Raw genomic sequence first — 15,188 nt, forward strand, 5'->3', positions numbered from 1 at the left:
GGTGAAGAGCTTCAAATGCATTATTGTACTGAAGATTTCACCTTAAAATGTAGGTCTCCGTCCCAGATAGTATCAATACTGAAAAAGAGCGCTAAACCTTAAATGAGTTTCATAGACATTTAAAGCAGGGGTAAAAGTGCAGGGGAACGCCGTCCTCCCACCTCCAAAAAATATGTACGGCATCCCCCCAGTTCCTAAGAAATTGGAATGGGCAAAGATAGGCAGGGGGACAGCGTGACGTCATGACGCTACCTACCGTCCCACTACCTTTTCAGATCCAACTTTACCCCTGATTTAAAGTGTAACACGGGGATGGCAAAGATTCTTTTCTGTTTATTTGTTTGTTTGTTTAATGTCCGACGTTATGTTCCAAGTCTAAGGGAGACGGTGTTGTTGGTGATAATGAATGAAATGCGGAGTGATGAAAATGGGTGAAAGAACTCCCAGAAAAAACCCAAGCACATGGTGTTTGTTCACCACAAAGCCCACTTGGCAAGACCTACTGGACATGATCTTCCCGGACTGAACTAGAGATGGCTGACATAATAGCTATTTATTAGAGCGGGCAGGGACCCAGACCCCATAAACAAACTCACCCCCAGTAAACAAATTTAGCGTCGTTGTCAGTCACCTACAAAAGACTTGGCAACTCGTATAATACATGAAATTCTGGATAGCATACACAACAGGATACACTTTATGATTCATATCCAAGCACAGAAACGAAAATGAAATCTACGAGTTTTACGTCTAGGTGTTATGCTGGTTAGGCTAAAGGAGACGGTGATGATGAGAAATGAATGAAATGGTGGAATGAAGAAAGTGGGAAGAAACGGGAGAACCCCGAGAAAATCCATGGATACGGTGTTTGTCCACCACAAAATTCACTTGGCGGGAGTTGGGATCCAGGACAGAAACGAATGAAGAATGAAATTGTATTAACGAATCTGTGCTTTTGATGCCGAGTGTACCTCAATGACCTTAATGAACACGTGCACAAAAGAGTTAATACTTGAAATATTTTCAACATCTTCTGCATAATTGTAATGTTTATATTACGCATAAGAAAGAAAAAAAACGACATGTATACATCCTGAATAGAAATTACTTGCGTTTTGAGGTAATAACACGAGTTATTCTATTTGCATTGCTAAAGTAGAAATGCAACTTTCCATCAGAATTATATTTCTTCCCAAGGCCAGAGAGATTCAGAAAAAAAAAAGGAAAACAAAACAAAATTGAATGGTATTTGTAATTAGTAAACATGATATTGAAAATGTTTTCCCTCTTCCATATCATTATTATGAGACAAATTGATTTAGAATTAAGAGTCTTAATCCCGGCGAAATTAAAATACCGCTAATTTTACAGTAATTATGTGATATCTTCAAATAGATAAAAGATAATTGAAATATGGAACAAGAGCGCCCTAGACAATATTATTTTGCGTGAGGTACCGTTATCACAAGTCATCTAGTGGCTTTCCGTTTTCAGCTGTTTAGAAACGCGAAAATAAATGCAGGTTTTCAAAATGGCTCGAAATGGAAAGCAGATAAGTGAGTCGTGATAACGGTCTCTCATGTAAAATAATATTGTCTAGGGCGCTCTTGTTCCACATTTCGATTATCTTTTATCTATTTGAAGGTATCACATAATTACTGTAAAATTAGCGGTATTTTAATTTCGCCGGGATGAAGACTCTTAAAATAAGGAAAGAAAACAGAACGTATTTGTAATAACAGATGAAGGGGGAGGAACAAATCTGGTCGAAATACTATTTTGCGGAGATCTCAGATGCTAGGTTTGGTTACTATGGCAACAGTGAAAACAAGGAATGCAGCGTTGTGTTACATGATTTTCCCATAAACTCAGGGAAGTGCAGAATATGTGGTAATATTTGCTTGCGGTCAGTGCAGTCACCAGCAAAAGTGAATAATCACCCCACCCCACCAAACAAAGAAGTGGATTAATAATCATTCTTTGAATTTTCTTTTTAAACGAATTCCACATACAACATTACATATAAAAGAAATTTGGTTTATATGCCGTTATATTTTTACAATTAATATTGAAAACGAAAATAAAAATGATTTTTTTTTCAGTTTATCCCCTTTTTGGCTAAAGGAGGCGACGATTTAACCAAATGAATGATGACAGAGGTATTGGTGGAATTAGAACGTGGGAGGAAACGGGAGTACGCCGAGAAAACCCACGGACACAATGTTGTCCACCACAAACTTACTTGGCCGGGGTTCGAGCCAGGGACCTCACCCACCAGAACTAAGTGCTCTATCACTGAGCAACCGTGCCACAGAGCCACTTGGGTGAATTAATGTTGCTTGTGATATTTGTAATCTTTCATCTCAAATTTAAAAATTCGACTTTCGTCCCGTTTTTAAGATGAGAAATCTTGCGTCTCGTGGACAAGATTACCTTCAAGCATATGCTATTTTATTCAGCTCGACGAGACGTGCGTGTATCGATCGGGAGACGGTGCAATAATAGTGTTACATTGGATATGACACAAGATACAAACAGATGAAGGAAAGGGATCCGCAAAACCTATTCCAGTCCTAGGAAACTTTTTGATTTGATTTGATTTTAGTTTAGGATCCCTTTCAGCAGAGATAGTATATATAACACGGACCTACAGTTTAACGTGGGATCCGAACCACAAGAGTTCTCGCTGGGAACCGAACCCGGGTCGTCACGAAGGAGCTCCCCAAGGAACTGGAAAAAAACTTAGAAGAAGAGCAAGTCTCATTGTTGGACAAATGTCCTATCACCATTATTGTTGAATTTATATAGCCCTCCCTGTTAGTCTAGAGCTAGTACACGTGCCTTTGGTGCACGTGGTCTAGGTTTCGATTCCTGTTGGGAAAGCATTGAAATTTGAACTGATTTCAGTAGTTCAGATCCGCTTTAAACTCTGTGGATTCACGTCTTATATAGCCTCGGTGCTAAAAAGTAACGCTAAAGTTCAATGAAGAAACATAAACAAAACAAAACCACTTGGCATAACAGCCCTTTGTGTCGTTGAGCTGCTCCAACGCCATCTGTTAGCGACCTGGTGAACTATGTCCGGTCTGGCGACAAATACCTGGTCAGAACGAGGCGTATCAGGAGCTTTCTAGACCGTCACGTGACTCCCCAGTTCGCCTCATGACACTGAGTGAACAAAAATTGGGTAGCACCGGTCGGGAATCCAACCCGGGACCATGTCGACGTGAATCCAAATGCTCTAACCACTGCACTACTCTGTCTCTCTATAAATAAACAAACAATTCATATAAATTTATGTCCAAATGAGTCTTACAACGGTAAAAATTAAAACGACTTTAAACTAAGGGAAGAAACGTTATCTAATGGGCTAATTATTACATACAACGATGAGTGCCTTAGGTAAATTTTCTTCTCATGGGCATCATTTAGGGGCAGAAGGAGCAATTGCCCCCCAAATTTACGAAATAAATGTGCTTGAATCGATTGTCTACTATTATACTAGTATAAAACGTGAAAGTCTTATGTCGGTGATGCTCTTGCTCCCCGAAAGCGAAGTGTGAAATGACGCCCCTGTTTCTTCCCTTAGTTTGAATCGATAAAACTTTATTTCTTCTATTGCTGTGACTTCCCTCACGAGCTGCCACTGTTTTATAAGTATTTGTACTATTGACTTACTTAGGGGAACTTTTTGTCTTAGCTTTTAATGTTTACTCCTGTAGTCTTCAATTTCATATTAGAACTGGCGCCGTCTGTTTTGCGAACAATAAATGATACTCTTGATTTCTTGTTAATTATAACTGGCAAAAGCCACCGACAAAGAAAACGGAGACAGTACTTTGAAGCATTCGCTAGTATCTCTCTCTTTTTCTATGAGCAGAACAACATAATTGTTTATATATCGGCGTGTACGAAAACGTAAAAATAACACAGGAAGCTTAGGCAACAACTTCTCGCGTGTTGTGTTTTATTTATTTCCCACGCCTTTATCAACTTACATGCTATAGAAGAGATTTCAACGCTGTTTCAGACCAACTCACATTCACTACCCACACACACATACATTTTTTCATTAAAAAAAGTAAAAATAAAGGACAAAAATGTATTAATGTATCAAAAGGGTAGTCAGTCCTTCCCTCCTACAGGACAGAGTATTTGCAACGACAATTACGCTGATATAATTCATAGCAGTGAATGTGTTTGTCGATTTGTAACGTTGCGTAATTGTCATACGAATTGTATAGAGATTACGTTTCATGTGTGTCGTGTTTGTATGATTGAGCACGAATTCCGATTTTCTCTCTCTCTACTCGAGCATGTTTCTTGTTTATTTTGGTGTCTATTTGGGGCGGTAATTTACGTCCCAACGCCAGGTAATTGTGCACGATCTTTAATGTCAACACTAGAACACTGCTGCAGCCCTTTTAAAACGTGTTAATACACAGGCCACCAGAAGAACGTTAGGCTACGTAGGAAAAACCAATAATCGATTCGGGTCTGAAAGATTAGATCCATCGACTACAATTTATTCAAGGGCGACCGCAGGATGTCAGTTCCTTCCGAAACTCATTTCCACACATTTTTAGCTCTTAGTCTGGATGGTTAGAGGGAGAGGGGTGGTTGTAACCTCATTTCTATTGAAGAGAGACTCAGTCAACTTTATTGATAAGGTTTTGAAATGAGAAAGTTACACATCAAAATATTCCGCAAAATTCCACATTTGGAGGTGACGTAATACTCCGATTAAAACAACTTCATATTTCTGGAAGTTCTATGGAGAAGTACGGTCCATTTGGAATACACAGTTTTCTTTGACGTATAGCCAGTGTGTTATTTTATGTTTTTAACAACCGGTTCTGTGTATTATATATATATATACGAAAGCAATTTTTCTGTGTTTCTTCCAGACTTGTTTTTTGGGGAGCGCTTCCCCCCCCCCCAAGAGAAGACCCAACAGTATGTCTATAATATAATAATAAATAAAATAGTATTGTGTGAAAATAGTATGTGCCCCTCCGAATACTAGATGTGCACTCTTAGAACATTTTTTTATTAAAGAGTCCGTATCACTGCGAAATTAAAATACCGCTAATTTTACAATAATTATGTGATATCTTCAAATAGACAAATGTTAATCGAAGAGTGGATCAAGGCCTCCCTAGACGATGTTATTTTGCATGAGGTATCGTTATCACGAGTCACCTAGTAGTTTTCCGGTTGCAGTTATTTAGAAACGCAAAAATAACTGCCGATTTTCTAAATGGCTGGAAATCGAAAGCATATAAATGAGTCGTAATAACGGTATCTCACGCAAAATAATATTATCTAGGGAGATCTTGTTCCACTTTTCGATTATCTTTTATCTATTTGAAGATATTACATAATTACTGTAAAATTAGCGGTATTTTAATTTCGCAGTGATGAGGCCTGGATACCACAAGTAACGAGCAGAGACCTACAGAGCATCCTAATACATGGTGATGTGACGAAATTAGGTAGCACAGCGAATAGTCTACCTTGGAAATGAATTATACAAGATAGATGGTTTCAAAAAGTATTGGAAACATCTAACTCAGCAATGGATCGACAATTGTGGATAATGTATGCGTTTAACCCTCATCACTACACTCATATGATCCCAGTTCTCATTCTTGATATCTGAGCATTTGAAATTAAGAAATAAACGCTTATACCTTGTTCTGAGAGATCGTGTGTTTAACCCTGTAGCTGTAAGAATTTCTAAAACCAAAGATAGTTAAACTAAAATTTACTGTTTCCGGGTATAACTGGGTAAAATTTATTGTTATGTTTATTGGGTGTAACAAACGGTTTTACGACCTGGAAATATTTTAACAACCTGTTTTTAGCGAACCCGTGAGAACCGGCTGCACAGCACCAACATATCACGGTATTTTGACCATAATTTGGGGAAAAGTTCACCAATGACAATACAGTTTTCAGTTCTGTACACGTAATTACGTTCTCTTGACGTCAAAGAAAACCGAATAACAATTGGATGATTCGTTTTGAAATTACTGGTCAATGAACATGTATTTACTGTTTATGGTAGTTTACATGGTTCAAAATAATACTGAAGTTAATGACAAGAAAACATATATAGGGCTGGTTTCTATAACTGCCGGATGAACTACGCTTATTTATTTATTTATTTTATTTAATCCCCAGATACACCTTAGAGGTCATTTTATATTGGATATCTAACACCAATAACAATGGAAAGAATTTGGGAAGGTATTGGCCAGGGTCTGTTTACTAGGTACCATCCAGGAATTTGCCAGGTAGGACTGAGGAAAACTCTGGTAAACTCCAGTCACGATGGTTGGCAGTGGGAATCGAACCTACAACCTCTGAATGCGAAGCCAACGCTCTTCTACTTGAGCTACTTCGCTCAGTTTAGTGGTAGGGGCCTCACCTTTGATAAAAGGAGTCCCAGGTTCGATTTCCAAAATAGGGATGGCCAAAAAAATTCGGATCCGGACTAGTCGAACCAGTGACTCAAATTTGGAGCCCAACATGGATTCGAGCTCTAGTCCTCGGATTTGAATCTATGAAGATTCGAGACAGATCCCGATTCTATGCTTGAAGCACAGATCCAAAGTTTGAGAACGAAATGAAAGGTACCCAAATTTCGTGTTTTTAATGTGAATTTACTCTGTGCTCATATCAATGGTGGCTGTAGAGGGAAGTCACAACGGCATAAATAAATTTAAAAAAAAAAATCGCTGTAAGTTATGATAAGAAAGCTTCATGCAGCTTCAGAAAACTATATACACATAAATTAGCACATTAGGTAAGCTTGTAGGGACAAAATGTATTTTTTTCACTTATATGACTTATCTCAAGAGCCGCCATTGGCTCATACTATGATTTAGGAATGCCGTACCCATGAGAAAAGATATGACGAGATATGAGGAGAAAGTATTGTCTCGTAGTAGGCAACCCTTTTGTGAATGATTCATCTCTAATGATTTTTTTTTTCTTATTCGTAAGGTGAACATTTGATGTTTCGATTATTTGACCCTAACGAATAAAAGATATATGAATGAATCCCATCTACCTTGTTCAATTCCTTCCAGAACTTTAAAAGATTTATATCTATAGCAATTTCCATAGACTACCAATTAGCTCGCGCAAACAAGAAATAGACTCAGAATCTGTAATTAACACAATCTAAATGGTACTTGTAATTACTAAAATAGCTGAAATTTACATTATGCTGAATAAATAACTTACTACGTATATTGACTAATTTCATAGAAGTTACATAGATTTCAACCAAATCTTATTTTTTCTTATGTCTGCGCCACTGGAAATGACACAGTTTTTTTTTCTTTCTTCCTGAAAGGCAGATTTTAGCGTATACTTTATCTCATTTAAGTTTCCCAGACCTCAAGTGTGCACGAGATATTGTTAAAAATAACGCAACTAACCGAAAACTATAGCAGATTAAGAGTTTGTGAGCAGCGTTTAAGGGAATTTTGGTTTTCAAAAATTACGGAAAATGGCTTTAGGTAATGGTAAATCGTCAGAGTAAATGGGAAGCTAGTTTTGTGTGTGTGTGTGTGTGTGTATGTGTATAGTTCGTAGAAAATTATCTGTTTTGTACTGTCTCTATCTTCCAGTTGTTGCCTGAGAAAGCGGCAGTTTGTTGTAGCCCGTCATTTGCTTCAGCCCTTGCGGTTAGTGCTCGCGTGCCTACCTAACTTTGGTCAAAAACGCCCAGAAAAGCAACTTGGAAGGTATGCCCCGGGGCATATGCCTCCAGACAACACTCTTCTATACATAACAACAGCCACCACGGTATGTTCATTTTTCAATCAAAATACACACAACGCTGCCAATATAATCATTGCAACGGGTCATCATTGTTCCAATCATCATTATTTTAGCCTCCTTTGCACCGTAATATGATGGTCGATTGTGTACGGTCACACTTATGCTCGTGGTTGTTGGTTGGCGTAGATTTATTGTGTGAAAAACGGAACAGATGGAATGAGTTGTTTCCGAAAACAAATGCTGAAAGCAAAGATATTGAAGAGTTTATAAATATATAATGTATAAACGTCAACTATACATTTTTAAGATATTTAGTTTACTTCTAAAATCATGACCACCCCCTTCCTTCGCTTGTTGGTTGTTCTATTGGAGTTGAACGTGAAAATGCCAAACTATTTTCGTGAATCCAGTGACGCTTTTCAACTTCAGTCACGGACCATATAGCTATTGCTTGAAAATCCTGTAAAATCCGGGAAACGATAGCCTTAGTTTAACGCCTTAGTCTATATATAACGGACCCGGAATTCGAATGATTAATTAGGTTTGTATCCGAGGAAAATATCTCCATTGGGAAACGAATCCAAAACCACCCATGAAATGAAGTTACTCATGTCTTTGATGTAAGTGATCCTTAGTTCGTTTTCAGACAGAATAAATTATTCATCATAACTTATTTTACCTTAGGTTTGTCTTCCACTATCCGTTCAGACACGAAGAGAAACTACTGGTTGCTTGATTTTATCGAGCCAGACTATTTTCCAGGAAGATTCGTCTGACTACGTTACGTTCTCAAGTTATATGGCTTTTTTTTTTTTTTTTTTTTTTTCAGTAGGCTGCAGAGATGTCGAAAATTGTGACAAACCTGGCTCTAAGCACGAGCATTTGGGTACCCGAGTGTTTAGCGGGTGAGAGTACAATGAGGAAAATGGACGCCAGAGCATCATCGGGAATAGCGTGAACCTTCGCGAGCTCAGGCTCGAGTAAGTGCGTCTGTCATAGCGTGAGACTCACAGAGATTAGTGAATCCAATTCCCTTTGAAAATAGTAAGCCTGAACCACCACTAGATCAGGTGAACTCAGATTACAAAATGGACACCTGGTTTCATGTGCCTTCTTCACTTATCTTTACGACCTGTCAGGTTGGAAACCATTGAATAGACCAATCAGATTATAAGTTGCCTTAGAACCAAATAGTCAATATTTTACAGCTTATCAACTGTCTACAACCAGGGAAGACCCTAGTCTAGTGGACTCACGTCCGCGCGGTCCAGGGGTTCGATTCCCGGTCGATGTTACCCAATTTTCGGCATCCACTCAGCGTCGAGAGGTAAATTCGGCAGTCACGTGAATAAAAGACGTGATAGTCTATACCACAAACTAGAATATACAGACTTCATTCTAGTCTGTGGTACAGAAAACTCCTGATACACAAGTTAGAGACAGATCGACGCAGCGCGCTGACTGTACGTGTTCGTCGGTAGGCTGGACGTAGTTCAGCCCGTCGCTAACAGATGGCGTTGGAGCGGTTCAGGCCCACAAAGAGGGCTGTTAGTAACAATGGTGGTACCAAGTGGTAACAATCTATAGAATCAGTCACAAAGCTTTCTAAGCTATTCTTTCAAACATGAGCAGAAATTAATTTCTCAAGAAACAGGAAGTCCGAACTGCTGAATGCGTAAAGTCTGATTTTTTAAATCAACATTTTTATCATACTTGTAATAATTATTTTAGGTAAAACTTGTAATTATCTTGTAGAAGATAACGTTTAATCGTAGTAAAAGAATATTATAAGTGGCCTTCTATTCAAGATACAAGTGAATCACACGCAACGTATCTAAAGATAATGATAAGTCATTTTCGTGTACATATAATTAGAACTGTTTCAAGTGATCTATAATTGCATTGTCACATTTCTAATTTCTGCTACTTTTAATGTTTCATTTGCTTTACCTTGAAGTTTGTATACCAAATATCGGAATGTTAAAATGACTCAAAGCCCTTCTTATCTAGAGAAGTTTGGTCATCTTCAGCACTGAGGGGAAAAAAATGTTCTCAATTCAAAATATCGTGGTCAGCAAACATCTAAGGTGTAGAGGAACTTGATCTCCACTCAAGACTCCAAAATGGGTGTCTATACTCAACCTAAAGGCATCATACTTTTAATTTCTATGAAGCATTAGAATCGAAATGTGTCTGAGGAAGGCTATGTTGCATAGCCGAAACTCTAACACAAATATATAATCTTAAAATATATATTGTTATGGGATGTTATTAGATGCTATGGTACTTGGTTCAATTCATACCTTGAGTACCTCATATTATACACAATTTTGCCTAACTTTCAGGGGCATGTTTATGAGAGAAATTTCAGATATTTCTCTAAGTTTAGTTTGGTCTTTTCCTTTAAGCTACAATCCCCACATTCACTTCAAACTAGAGTAGACCAGGCTAACAATATCCTGCTTTGGTCAGTTGGACTTCTATCAGCAATCTTGAATTTTCAAAAGCTACAATGAATATTTTAACAAATTAGAACCGAAATTACAAGTTGTTTTGTTTATGGCTTTTCAGCACCTAAGCTATCTGAGATGTGAATGTACAGTTTTAATATGAGATCCAATTATTATTCCAACCCAGGGGCGTAACTACAGGCCCCTGACAAACTTTTATGGTGGTTCCCTTCTTCCGGTTTCTACAACTGACGGTTGATATCCTTATAAATTTTACAAATGATAGGAAGTAGAATTTTTGAGTGAGTGAATACCACGTGTTTAATCCCTTTAATATTAAGAACGCTTTCTTGGCTATGTGCTGTATATAATTAAAACTGTACCAGCTCATGGGGATCCCTGGACATTTCCTAATCGAACCACCCTGCAGTTACGCCCTTGCTTTAACTGGGAATCAGTCTCCCCGAACTACAGGGCCTCAAACTCTTTAGTGAAGACTAGATTAACAATTTCAATAGTTTTCGCGAGCTACAAAGCTGTACTGTGGCATTTAGAAATGTAAGATGATGCCATTTTTATTACTTAAAGGAGTAGGATTCATGTTAAGTAAATTAGTTTTTCAGAAGGGTGTAGGCCACGCAAAAGAACTCTTCGGGCTGGCCATCTTTGACCTGCGGGTCATGTGATGGAGACGACTGATTTAGAGACTAAAAACCTCCACAAATTTGTGAAAAGGAATAATTAGCAATATAATTTTATTTCTAATCCGAAGCCTGTATCCTACTATAGTAAACAATTCATTTTTGAGAGTGTGTTTCTAATTCTCCATGACTCCCATGCGCGTAGTCTCTGATTCAATGCTAGATGATGCCTTACTTTCCTTACACCAGCAATTTACCCCGGCCTAACAACCCATAAATAACAACGTTAAGAGTCTTCATACCGTCGAAATTAAAATACCGCTAATTTTACAGTAATTATGTGATATATTCAAATAGATAAAAGATAATTGAAATGTGAAACAAGAGCGCCCTAGACAATATTATTTTACATGAGATACCGTTATCACGACTCACTTAACTGCTTTCGATTTCGAGCCATTTTGAAAATCAGCATTTATTTTCGCGTTTCTAAACAGCTGAAAACGGAGAGCCACTAGGTCACTTGTGATAACGGTACCTCACGCAAAATAATATTGTCTAGGGCGCTCTTGTTCCACATTTCGATTATCTTTTATCTATTTGAAGATATCACATAATTACTGTAAAATTAGCGGTATTTTAATTTCGCCGGGATTAAGACTCTTAAGAAAAACCGATGTGCTGACTACATGTCACCTAACCAAAAACTTGCCACATTTTTCGATGGAGTTTAATTCCAGAAATAGTTCTTTGTTATTCTGTCCGTCTGTAAGTGAAAGGTTATTAACTTTTCGTGTGTATGTGAAAGGTTATTAACTTTTAATATGATTCTTAAGATATTGTTCCAATAAACTACGGTGGAAGAGAAAATGATTAACAAATTGGAGGTTAAAATTCCCTTTTAGCTTAGAGACCATATGAAACGGAACTATGCGAGATCGGGACTGGATCCCATGATCACGTGCGTCAACCACTTGGACACAAAGGTCTCACATGACCACTAATCGCGAAAACTAAACCTAGGCCCTCCACAGTATGCGACTGACATGCTTTCACTGTTCCAACCCAAAACGGTATCCGTTCATTAAAACTGATTAAAGTAAAATGTGTTTTAAGTAACTTTCAAGACTGTCTAACATGTTTCTTATTATTATATTAACAGAAATCCACTTTTTTTTTTGCTGCATTGTCTCGGTGGAATACGTCTCTGTTTATAGGAAAATTAAGAAATTGAGTATGTCTCAGCTTATAAACTAACCACTGGCGTGATAGCCCTTTATGGACCTGAGCCTCACCAACGCCATGTTAGCAACCAGCGTTACAAGGGCGTATCAGGAACTTTCTAGTCCTACTGGCTGTCATATCTGTTATTTGCGTGATTCCCCAGTTTGCCTCACGACCCTGGATAGACGCTGAAAATTGGGAAGCAATGGCTGGAAGTCAAACCCGGGACCACGCGGACCTGAGTACAACTCTCTAACCACTGGACTACGGAGTCCTTATGTTTCAGCTTATACGGTACAAAAATAAAGAATGTCTCAACTTATAGAAAATAACTACATGAGATATGTCTCAGCTTACAGAAAAATTGCAGATGAAATGTCTCAGCTTGTGTGGTTCAATTTTTAAACACATAACAAATAAAACATGTCTCAGCTTATGGAAAAATAACCGATGGAATATGCCTCTGTCTCAGTTCACAGAAAAGGGTGCGTTTATTTCAGCTGCGATGCTACATGAGACGAGTTGTATGTTCTTCCATAGGGAATCGAATCTAGATCTCTCGACCGAAAGCAATAACGCTAACCTTTTAACATTACAAGATCTCATCGTCCATTACAATTCGCCTGAAATATTAGTACTTCATGATTGGTCAGTTGGTTAGCCTCGGACAGAAAATAAGAGAAAAAGAAAAATCGAAAAGCAAATATAATGTCAATCATTTGACAGGGCAATGTGTACAAACTTAATGCAACCGTGAAATGAACATTGTAACATCAATATATTTGTTTTGCGTTAGTAATGTAATAGTAACCACTGCTGAAAGTGACCATACGAATGCTTGAGTCACACGTGTGTATTTACATAACATAACTAGAACTAACTTTTCAATTTTTTTTACTGTTATTGTGACTGCCAATACTATTACATCTATTTTCTTTTAAATCGTCACTTAAGACATGCGCTGTAATGCCTTAGACACAGAAGAAAACTTTTCCGTAAGTAATTCAAACCCTTCTTCAAAATACGACAGATGGAACGTAAGTGCAGTGGCTTAAACAAACTCTACATGTCAACTTGTATTATGTGTCACCTTAAAAAAGGGACATGAAATATATATATAAATAATATTTATATAACAACATTGCCTCCGAGCAAGGCCGCACGCAAAGAAAGTATTGAGGTTAGAACCTCTAGTCTCCGAAATTTTAAAGTTTATCTGTAAATAAAGTAATTTAAATTAGTTTTCAAAGCTACTTAATATGATTATCACTGGCACAAACCCTGGGGGTATCACGGGAACATGTCCCCTCCAATCTTGGAATTGGGATTGTCACCTCAATAATCCAAATTGAAATGTGTTTTTTTTTTTTTGGGGGGGGGGAGAAATGTGATTATTTGTGTCCGATTGCCACAAAGGAAAGTGAGATGAAATTGGTACCACCACCCCCAGAATAAGCCTCAAATCTGCCCGTCTCCCAATGTTGAAAACAATTCTGCTCCCCTGATCCTCCAAAGCATTGTTTTTCAACTTCATAAATATTTTGAAGATCGCTTAAAAATATATATATGAGAACGGTCTTAGCCGTTCCCCCAATGTTGAGAGTTGCGCCACTGATATGCTTTTATTGTCATTTTGAGAACTATCCATTTTCTCTGCAGCGCTGTCTCAGCTTATAGAAAAATAAAATTGAATATAGTACTTTAACTTAAAGAAGAATAGATGAAAAATGTCAGCTTATAAGAAAATAACGAACTCAATGTCTCAGCTTACAGAAAAATAGCAGATGCAGTGTGTCTCAGCTTATACTAATAACAGATGAAAAGTCTCATCGTATAGAAAAATAACAGATGAGATATGTCTCAGCTTATAAGAAATAACACATGGAATGTTTCGACCCACAAGAAATAGAGAAATATGTCTCAGTTTATGAGACACACATGGAATATGTCTCAGATTACAAAAATAGATAGAACATATCTCATCTTACAGAAAAATAAAAAATTGAATGTCTCACCTTATATAAAACAACAAAGTTAGTTTATTGAAAAATAACAGATGAGTATGAATTGATCTTTTGAGTAGGGAAGACCAAAGCATCAAGGGAAGATACAGAAGAAAATTTAATCAGGACCAGCAATTCTAAAAATTCTGCAGAGACATCCATCAACAATATTTCACCTCTTACATCATGTGTACAAATACTGTGAATATAAAGTAGCATTGACCCCTTTTCCCAAGTTTAATTTTCTGTTATAATAAGGAAGAATTTCCTTGGTTAATTTTCAACGACCCAATCCATCGCATAGTTATACTCAAACGAAGTAAGAAAAATCCTAGTGGACAGACTACGTCATAGACCATGAATGATGGGGATCTTTGATTTTTTTTTTTTTTTTTTTTTTAATATGCCTAGTAACATTGGTATTTCCCTTCGATTCAGTATTTTGTTCTAGGAGAGTTGTACATATTCCTTATCCATTCGTGGGGCGAAGAGGTTTAGCAATATGTAAAACTCTTTCATTTTAAGAATGAGAAACATAAATGCTTTTTTTTTCTTAAAGAAATGAGCTATGAACAACATACATTCCTTTTTTTTATGAAGAAAATTGTTTAGCTGGAATTCAATGTTCTTTGCCTTGCTGATGACTAGCATCCGACTAGTATACCTACATCGGTAGGCAAACACAATTCTCGAACATCAATACACTTACAATAAGAGAGAAAAAAAGAACAAGCGGTATTAATTTCAGCTTTAAAACTATTCTTTTTTTAAAAAATAAATAAGTAATCAACATTCACCTGTTTCGAGAAAACGGCGATGTCCTCGTTGAACGATTCCGATGAACACACGTCCCCACCAGCTACTCCCGGTTCTCTAGGCGTACACGTCGCCAATTCACATTTCTCGAAGATTAATGCTAGAAGTGGGAACAACGGATGCCTGGCGTTCAAAAGAAAATAAATTATAGCATTAATTTATACACTGAATGTAAATTCATGTAAAATACACATATTATATATAAATAAAACATAGTAATCTTGTAAACTAACAAAGAATGGGTTGCAGAAACTGTA

At 37.4% G+C, this 15,188-nt stretch overlaps 1 protein-coding gene across 1 annotated transcript in view; it reads right to left on the bottom strand.

Moving 5' to 3' along the window:
• hth (Meis homeobox homothorax) overlaps positions 1-15,188 on the bottom strand; it is a gene marked incomplete in the record, with an annotated part of 832,122 nt that overhangs the window by 766,745 nt on the left and 50,189 nt on the right. Inside the window, 1 exon segment of the mRNA XM_081729908.1 lies at positions 14,913-15,054. Coding sequence (XP_081586034.1) covers positions 14,913-15,054 — 142 coding nt within the window.

This window comes from Thermobia domestica, chromosome 11 (assembly GCF_964235325.1).
Source record: "Thermobia domestica chromosome 11, izTheDome1.hap1.1, whole genome shotgun sequence".
NCBI lineage: Eukaryota > Metazoa > Arthropoda > Insecta > Zygentoma > Lepismatidae > Thermobia > Thermobia domestica.